We start from the raw sequence: 9,137 nt of genomic DNA on the forward strand, positions 1-9,137 counted from the left end.
CTATTTATAATTGACATTAGCGCAATTAATTTTGGGCGCTATGTAGCGGAGTGATGTAGTATACTGGGTCTAAGTGCCTATTGGTTAATTATTCAATTATTCAGCGCTTGTACAACTGTATTGTTTTGCAATGCATTATTGTTACAAGTTCAAATATAGTAATACACAACTGTATTATAGCAATATAATAGTATACCTGGAATCCCGTGCTTGATGTCCTTGATTTCAGCAAGTTGCCGTATTCGACATGTGTAATAACTCTTTTTTTTTATCAGATTCGAAGCCCTATTTGGTCCCATTAACCGCCCTGTTGCCATGGCATATCTTTGTAAATATATATACGTACAGGCTCAATCTATTCCTGCATCTCTCGTGCTGCATTTACAAAGTTACAGGAACGAATCTCTAGAGAGCTTATACAGAACCGAATAAGATTGTGTAATACTCTCAGACGATATATTTTTTTTAATAGTTTTCGCCCACCTGCGCGTCATCATCGCCCACGTAATGCCACCGGTCCTTAATTGCACCCTTCATCTATATATAGGGATATCGTAAGGACTATATCTTTGCTGAATTAAAGTTAATTCGATAGAGATATAGAGGGGTTCCAATTGAATATCATCAGACGAGCAACAATGGTTGGCTGATCTGTTTCTATCCGATGATATTAGAGTTCGTTATTTGGTATTATATACCCGGACAAGTGGACACGCGCATATAGCTTGTGCGTTTCTCTAATTAGGTAAGAAGGTTTTCTTTTTTAGACTTTTCCAGATTTTTTTCTGGTAAATTAACTCACTGATTCGTTCAGAGACAGAATTTGTGCATCATTCTGGCTTTCAGAGAATATAATCCATTAGAAACTAATCTATAACGGAGAAAGTCAAAGTTTGGAGATGCTGGAATAAGAAAATAGCTAATGAAAATTGGAGAGTCGCGTGTTCATCAGAAGCCGTTGCAAAGCCAAAGCGAAAGAGACCGAGCGCGACGCCCGCGTTCGTTATGTAATAATATTATCGTTGCTGCGGTTTTATGAATTATATGTTTCCTTAAATACGAGAAGTTGATTGAACCAGAACTCTTATATATGTACATGTACAGCCTGCTCGAAATATTTTCGTTTTGTAATCCAACCGGAATTCCGATATCCCCCCCCCCTCCTTTGCTTCGCTGGATGACGCCAAAATATGTCGAAATGATTCTATAATTCGAAACTGTCCGGTTCCTTGAGTCTAATATTTCATGAGCTCACAGTTGACCTGACAAAAGTCAAATTTGCGGATGGAAATAAAAGCCACGCCCAGCAAGAACTGCTGCTCCCAGCTTCTGCTGGATATATATCGTCACAATTCGTCTGTGTGAAAGTCTTTCGAGTGCTTTCTCCGGGTCTAAAACAGAGAGCAGCGCAGTAAACCATGTTTGACATAAGAAACCTCTCTTTCTCTGAGGCGTTGAAATAGTTCTGTATAAAATACATCAGAGGCGGAAAGTTACTTGCAGAAGGAAACTATACGCGCGGTGGTGGAACACGAATTTCCCATCAGACTCGGCACAGAGTTATAAAGATCTATATGCACACAGTAACGCTGTATAAGCGCAGATCAAAGACCGAACATGGTGGAATAAAGCTTGGGCGGGAGTTAAGGAGGATGTAACAACTTATACTGTGCACAGCCTTTTCATCCGCTCTTTACATAATAATCGTCCGGCAATAAGTCGATCCTACATATACGAGTGCTGTGTAGCCAATTTACATCGCTTGTTATGGCCGCGACCAGCGAAGAAAGAAATAGGAAATGATATGGCTATATAGGTATTAAGGCGGTATACCAAAAGAAGAAACACACATAATATAGGCTGAGTTGAAAATGCAGCTGCTTGGATGATGCCTATACAGTCTGTATAGAAGGGATAATATTTCGGAAATAAAAAATATAAGGTATATAAGAGTATGTATAGGCTACACGGATATCAGTCGAGGAGTTCTTTGATTGCCGGAAGAAGAATATAAGCCTGATGAGACGATGATATGCCCAACGAAAAATCCGGCAGCCCGACAGAATATGTTTACGCATAAGCCCGTACAGTTTGAGACTGAAGTGAGCACTCGTTCCCCGTTTTTCCTTGGAAAATCTTGATGTGGCCTCGTTCGCTCTTTAATAGGCAACCGAGAGAAGATGAGAGATTAAACGTCAAAGATAAGATTTTTTTTTAAGGAAAGTACTCTTGCGTCACCAACCGATTAGGTCTAAAAAAAAATTTGAGGTAAAAGTAGCGCTACCAAAACTTTGGTTATAGCCTTGATCGTTCTGGGAGATGAATAGTCGTCTAGATGTATATCTAGCCTATTCATTTACCTGCATTTACCTGAGAATTGATGAAACCGCTACTATAAAAGATCTTGTTTTGTCGAATAATTCAAGCCATCAGCTCTTGTTGTGGTATAGCTTGGTGCGTATTCTCCTGCGAGACCTGACACAATCGGTTCGAATGAAGACAATCATCAGTAATAATAAGGTATATATCTTATCTCTTTTTTCTTTTAAATTTTTGTCCGGGTTCGTTGGTGTTCTATACAGTCCCTGGTCTCTTTTTCCCTCAGGGACACATGGCACTCATCTCAGCAAATAATATCTTGTCGCTCGTCTTCTATACCCTTAATGGTCCAAATGTTTTCGTGTTGTCGGTTGCAATACGCGGATGTTTTCCTTGATACTTATCTCTCCATCCGTTTACACAATATAATGACTGTGTAGCAAACTTAAACATCGTTTTATTTAGCCTACTTTCTTTTTCAAGATCGCTCATGGTTGAAATTTCGTCTCTCGCTTCCTACTATAAGGTATAGTCATTAATTGTTTTCCTCGAATTCAAATTTTCCATGTTGAACTTTTCTAAGCTAGGGCTTTTTTCGAATATTTAATTAACGCTATTTCATTGCAAATGCTCGAAGCTGTACTAAAAGATAGAAGATACATTAAAGTTGATGTTGAATTTGATTTACTTTATTTATTTTATTTTTTATTTCTTTAAAAACTGTAGTTACGAGCGGAAATGTTTGTTTCCATCTTTACCTGCAGTGCCAAGTAACACAATTAATAATATACCCTCTCGATGAGTCACAGGCTGCTAGGATAGTGCACATATATGTGATTACGTCGCTGTATAGTACCGTGAATTACGAAGCATCTCCTAGGAGTTGCGCTGAGACTAACAACTAACAACCGTTTGTATAAGCTTTTCCCCAAGAAAATACCGCGGGGAAACCAGCGTGTGTTCGAAATGGCGAATAAACTAAATTGAATGCTGCAACCCGGGATTCCTGCTGTGCTTGACATAATTCCTTGACGTTTCTTCCTGTAGTTCAACGCTCTCGGCAATTGTCGAGTGAAGATAGCGCAGCGTCGCGGTAACATTTATTTCTAATCGAATGGAATTCGATTGCGCTATATCTTATTCTCTGTTTCTCTTTTTTAGTTGTGTTCTTTTTATCGTTTTGTTTTTCACGGTTTATTTTAATGTTTACAAGTACTCGACTGGATATAAAAAAATAAACTTACAAAATTCAATACATAATAATGTCTAGACAACAATTTAGCATTCACTAGACTTTTTACTTACGGTAAAAACCAAGTGATGACTCCAGCTTTTTTTCCAATTCAGCAGCATGAATAAATAATGATTAATGAAGCGCTATGTAAAAAAAAAAAATAAAAGATTTTAAGTGTTACCAGCAGCACTGAAGGCAGCCATCGACCAGAAAACTCCAATCCAACCAAATGCGTCAAGAAAAGTGATGGATACCAACGCGGAAAGGGGCCCGCCTACTATCTAAAAGTTTCAATAGGAAACAGATTTTTATCTCCGACTTTATTTTTTCGTTCAATTTGGATCAAGATCAAGTTTGAATTTATTACAAAACTTGTGAAGAGGAGTCCATAATTAAAAGGGATGTTGTAACTTCCGAAATAGAGTCTAACCGCTTTCGGTAGAAGAATATACGTCCCAGGAGTGATCATATTCAACAAAATTATCCAGCAGGCATAGAACCAAACGCAGTTCGTCAATGGTGTTGCGTTGATTGAGAGCAGCAGAGCCACAACAGACCAAGTAAGAATTAACATCAATGTCTGAAAATGTAATTTTAAAAAGAAAAAACTATAAAATTATCACCTTGATCATTTGAAATCGGTAGTTTATTACCCTGTACTGCACTCGGTCCGCTAGAAACCCCCAGGCTAAGCGACCGAGAGCATTAAAAATTGCACCTACTGATCCTACTAACGTAAGGTTTTTATCGTCTGTCCAAAAATTCAGTCCGAAAGCCTTGTACAGTCCGATAACTCCTATGATGGTTTGATCATTAAACAGAAATGTGAACCACAAAGCGACGAATCGAGGAGAACGAATGACATGCAATAAAGGGACCATGGGTTCTGGAGGAATGGACAACTGCACGTCGATGGTTTCCTCTTTTACAACATCGCAAACTGGCGGATTGGTTATAAATAGGACGGCCAACAATTGGATGGCCAAGTAAATACACCCGAGAAAAATAAACAGGCCGGGTACACGCTCCAAGACTGTCACGTCGTCAAAGTACCTAAGTAAACATATGTACAATGTTTGATTATATTTGATTATTATAGCCTATACTCTATTCATTTGCCGATTTTATACCCGGTTGAATCAGCGGGAATATTCTGAGGGTTGACGTAGCCAATCTGAATGAGGCTGAAGACAAAAGATCCCATGCCGTATCCAGCGATAATAAACCCATTGACAATTCCATGTTGGCTATCAGGAAACCACTAGTGAATAGTCATTCATAAATATACAGAAATAAACGTTGAAATGACGACGGAACGAATAATTCTAAAGGGAATTTTGTAAAAACCCTCATAGCAGCGGCGATTGGGGACATGTAACCCGCTCGGGCACCAACTCCAAACAAAAGTCCGTATGTAAATACAACCAAACTCAATGAATGCGTCACAGTCATTGAAGTAAGCAAAACTCCGCCACTAGAGTTAAAACATATGGGTTACATCTTTTACTCTTATTATCTTTTATAAGGGCTTTATACCTCATGAAAAACATTGAAACTATTATAGTCAATCTAGGACCCCATATTTTCTCTAAATAACTACCCAGAGGTAGCGCAATTCCCGTTGTGGCAAATGATATCGCCTGGATCCACATAGTGTCGGCGTAAGTTACATCCAATAGCAATACATTTCGTTGGTACGACGTGATGTACGTCGTCATGTTTCCTAGGCGTAATATTTTTGTTTTTGCTTTAAATGAATTTAAATATTGAAAAAATAGGATGACTCACCAAATGTTAAAACGGACCCATACGAAAGATGTAGAAGAAATCCACAAAATAGAACTACATATTTTCTGGAAAAAACAATTTTATTCACAATGGCATCTAATGTTTGAAGAGGGAGAAGAAACATTTTACATCCATACACTTGGGGTCTGTTGCACCCAATGAATGTTGACGAAGAAATAAACGTTTCTGCAACCCAGCGTTCCCCGCGAAGAAAGTCATTAAGCAATCAATCTTCACTAATATTTTCCCAATTTTTTTTGTGCATATTTTCAGCAACATTCCAAATGACACTGTGCATCAGGGAATTTGAATGTTCCGCAGTGTTGAAAGAAAATGTTTTGAGATTTGAGAAAGGGCCCGCAGAAGCTGCAAAACCCTTTATTTCGTGCGGGGAGTTTGGATTTGGAACAGCAAAGGTTATTCCGGTAAGTTGCCGATAGAGATCCAATTTGTCTCTAATATATTCAATTAATTAGCAAATAATTTTTGTAAAGTAAAAAAAAAATGAAACTTACTGGGCATTTGAATTTTCTTTGTTGGCCAAAGAGGAATGGGTTTTCATGTCTTCAATTTCTTTAGTTGTAGATTTAATTCTGTTCTGAACGGTGCTGAGTTCAGACATGAGGTTTTTGGTTTCTTCCTTGGCCGACTGAACCTCAGAAACATCTTTAGATAGAGTCACCTTCATTTCTTGAAGTTTCATTTCTGCATTTGCAAGTTTAGCTTCCAGCATCTTATTCTTCTCGTTCACCACTAGTTGTTGAATGAATGTTTAGAAAGATTCCACCACGAAAAGAAACATGCATACTTACTTGTCAAAGCTTTCTTCTGTCTTTCTAAAACAGCTTTAAAATTTGGCATGGAAGCACTCACTTTCTGTAAGATTTCCGTAGGATCTTTTGTTTCAACTTTTACTGGAGTTGTCCACGACTCGGGCACTGGAGTTGCTGCTGTCGAAACTTCCATGCTAACTTCGTTGACAGCACTTACATCATCGATTGTGTTGAAATTCTCCAAATTCATTGAGATGTCCATAATACTGTCGTACTCCATCTTAAAACTATGTGGATTACCAGACATTTTCTAAGAACGTTGTTAAAAATTCGTGTAGAATTCGGTTTTTCGGTTGCTGTCAAAAGTCAAAACCATAGACTACGAAGTTGCCAACCAAAGTTTTTTTAAATAAGGCGGCTGTGTTGCCAAATTTATTTTTTAGGAATTCATAATTTCCAGCGCCTCTGGCGGCCATTTGCTAATAAGCTGTCAAAAATTTATAAACAACATTCGGCCAAAAACCTAAGAGACCAGTAACGTGTTGTTTGAAGCTTTCATTAATTATCTCAGTCCCAGAGTCATATTTGCAGTCATGGTTTCAGAAGTCAAACAAAGAGTAAATGCAACCAAACCAGCTTTGAAGAAAAATGCTAGTGAATCCAGCAAAAAAAAAGATTCCGAAATCTCGGATGAGAAGAAAACAGCGAAAAGTAAAGATGCAAATATTCAAACAAAATTCGGACCCATCGGCATCAAAAAGGAAGATCAGCTCTGGTCAAGGGCTGTTTTGATGACAGGTGTGTTAGTGATAGTCATTGTGATGAAATGGAAGAAAACAAATGAAATCACCTGGGTATCAAGGCAGGATACTGTAACTAAATCCAAACAGCCATTAATTTGCTCAACAGCATTCCTTGATGAAATAAACAAGTTTGAAGGTAAAACAGGTTTTTCACACTTAGCATTGGAGATCTGTAATAAATAATCTTGTTTCCTGTCGTAGGTTGCAGAATGAAACAGTGTGGCCGATTTGTGATGGACGGTTTATTTGTGGAGAATCAAATCGACACACTGCTAGGCATTTTCCAAAAGGGATTGCAGTTTGGGCATTCATCAGGAGGAGCGAGTATACTTGATCTACACTCAGGTGCCTTGTCCAAGGGAGAGAGATTCATCAACGTCTTCAGTAATCCTGAAACCCAAAATCTATGGTCTGAAGCTGAGCTAGCTTTCTACACGTAAGTCAAACTGAATCCATTCAAAAATTATCTTAAAAAACAGAGTTTAAACAAACTAAAACGATTCAGGGATGCAAAAGAAACAATTAGACGAGCGATTATCGAAAACTTTGGCCTACAGCCGGAAGCCATCCACTTGACTTCCCCAACGTTTTTCTCTCGCATGAACGAGAACCCAGCCAAAACAATTCATGATGAATACTGGCATCCGCACGTTGACAAGGTAATTCAGCAAGAATTTTCTCACCGTTCGAGTCATTTTGGAAGAATCTCATCGACATCATTTTCCCCTATTTTTTCTTTTTTTTTAAACCAAGGAAACGTACGAAACTTTTCACTTCACATCGCTACTGTATTTAAGTGACTACGGGTCAGAGTTCCAGGGAGGCCGATTCGTCTTTGTCGATGGCGATAATATGAATCGTACCGTCGAACCCCGAAGAGGTGATTGATAGAATTTACTGCTATTTCTCTCCCCCCACCCAAATAAGCGCTAACATTTTCGGTTACTTTTGCGGTTTTACTTGCAGGTCGAGTTTCCATGTTCACATCGGGTGGCGAAAATTTGCATTACGTCGAGAAAGTAACTCAAGGCACCCGTTACGCTCTGACTATCGCTTTCACATGCGATTCCCGACACGCTATCCCGGATCCTCATATCCATTGAGTTTCTTAATTGGTAAGCCATACAGCTCTTATTGAAAAAGAAAAAGAAAAGAACCGAACAGATATCATTTTTCCCAGTAACTAAATACCTTCATCGTCTCGTCACGTGTTCTTTTTGTGTTTATTATAGTCTTTTGGGTGCAATAAAATTCCCCTTGTTTGTTGTAATCGATGTTTAAATGGCAATTTGAAGCACCGTTTCGGCGCTCGTTCGATAAAGTCCGGCGAAATAACAAATACGATCAATAGTTTGGTTTTTCTTTTCCTTCTTTCCCCACCATCTCCATTCTCGTGTGTGTGTGTCATCGAGACCCCGTTGATTATCTAGAGTTTTTCTTGGAACCGGAAGTCGGTGGAAGAAAAACCGCCTGTGGCTATTACGGAGGAGCTTCCCCACAAGTGTTTTTTCTTTTTTGGTTTCTTCTTCGCCACCTTTGGAAGTATAAGAAGAAGGAAAAAAGAATTATCCATTTTAATATCATCCATTCCCTGGGTTTGACTCAAGAAGGCTCACGGCCTCATCTTTGTCTTTTATTCTTTTTCACACATTGCTTCTGTCAGAGGTCGCCGGTGCGGGTCAGGCGCTCTTCCCCAAACATATCAACCCCGGGAGGTAAAGAAGAAACCACCGAAAAGGATGTTCGGAGCAGCCGAGCAGGTTGGTTAGACTATATAGCAGAAGTTGGTTGACGAGTGAGCGAGAGCCCCATATCATTGCGATCGTCTCTCTTATTCAGGCCTTACACATTTATGCACACGACTCTATCTCTCCTTCTAGCTTCTCTTATAATGTTGCCGTGTTTTTCCAGGAAAGAATTCAAATGATTTGTTGACTGAATAACTCGAATCATACAACGTTCTTAATCAAAATGTCGTGCCGTCCCGATGACGCCTTTATATATATATATAAGCGTATAGATGAGCCGTGAATTCATCAGTCCTCCCCCCTTGCCTGGTGGAATTGTCGTCTTTTGAATGAATTCTTTGGAGAGCTGCCTGACTAGTTACCTATTTGGCATCGTCCTTGGCGGTAATTGGCATTCACGAGACATCGTTTCTAATAAAGTAGACTAACGGGAGAGTGGCAGAGAGAGAGAACTGGAAAACCAGAAGCGCAG

The 9,137-nt window shown here is 39.1% G+C and overlaps 2 protein-coding genes across 2 annotated transcripts; one reads left to right on the plus strand and one right to left on the minus strand.

Moving 5' to 3' along the window:
• Window positions 1-3,474: 3,474 nt before the first annotated feature.
• Window positions 3,475-6,525, minus strand: LOC124191347 (L-lactate transporter-like). Its single transcript, XM_046584527.1, has 10 exons — window positions 6,154-6,525; window positions 5,857-6,094; window positions 5,342-5,796; window positions 5,090-5,276; window positions 4,901-5,027; window positions 4,684-4,814; window positions 4,207-4,606; window positions 3,921-4,133; window positions 3,735-3,834; window positions 3,475-3,649 (listed from the first exon to the last, which is right to left on the minus strand). The coding sequence occupies exons 3-10, from the start codon at window positions 5,463-5,465 to the stop codon at window positions 3,621-3,623; spliced, it is 1,311 nt and encodes a 436-aa protein (XP_046440483.1). The 5' UTR covers window positions 5,466-5,796; window positions 5,857-6,094; window positions 6,154-6,525; the 3' UTR covers window positions 3,475-3,620.
• Window positions 6,526-6,561: 36 nt separating this feature from the next.
• On the plus strand, window positions 6,562-8,187 carry LOC124191348 (2-oxoglutarate and iron-dependent oxygenase domain-containing protein 3-like). The gene is made up of 5 exons (XM_046584528.1): window positions 6,562-7,053; window positions 7,119-7,353; window positions 7,423-7,576; window positions 7,671-7,797; window positions 7,884-8,187. Exons 1-5 carry the CDS (start codon window positions 6,708-6,710, stop codon window positions 8,018-8,020), a joined length of 999 nt encoding a protein of 332 aa, XP_046440484.1. The 5' UTR covers window positions 6,562-6,707; the 3' UTR covers window positions 8,021-8,187.
• The last annotated feature ends 950 nt before the right edge of the window (window positions 8,188-9,137 follow it).

Source organism: Daphnia pulex, chromosome 3 (assembly GCF_021134715.1).
Source record: "Daphnia pulex isolate KAP4 chromosome 3, ASM2113471v1".
Taxonomy (NCBI): domain Eukaryota; kingdom Metazoa; phylum Arthropoda; class Branchiopoda; order Diplostraca; family Daphniidae; genus Daphnia; species Daphnia pulex.

What these genes read in the sequence shown, in the direction of transcription:
- LOC124191347 (XM_046584527.1), bottom strand. Translation starts at nt 5,465, where the DNA reads ATGTTTCTTCTCCCTCTTCAAACATTAGATGCCATTGTGAATAAAATT. An exon ending in GTTTCAATGTTTTTCATGAG is followed by an intron (nt 5,028 to 5,089) that starts GTATAAAGCCCT and finishes TTTTAACTCTAG; the next exon opens with TGGCGGAGTTTTGCTTACTT. An exon ending in CGGACCGAGTGCAGTACAGG is followed by an intron (nt 4,134 to 4,206) that starts GTAATAAACTAC and finishes TTACATTTTCAG; the next exon opens with ACATTGATGTTAATTCTTAC.
- LOC124191348 (XM_046584528.1), top strand. Translation starts at nt 6,708, where the DNA reads ATGGTTTCAGAAGTCAAACAAAGAGTAAATGCAACCAAACCAGCTTTG. An exon ending in GCTGAGCTAGCTTTCTACAC is followed by an intron (nt 7,354 to 7,422) that starts GTAAGTCAAACT and finishes AAAACGATTCAG; the next exon opens with GGATGCAAAAGAAACAATTA. An exon ending in GGCATCCGCACGTTGACAAG is followed by an intron (nt 7,577 to 7,670) that starts GTAATTCAGCAA and finishes TTTTAAACCAAG; the next exon opens with GAAACGTACGAAACTTTTCA.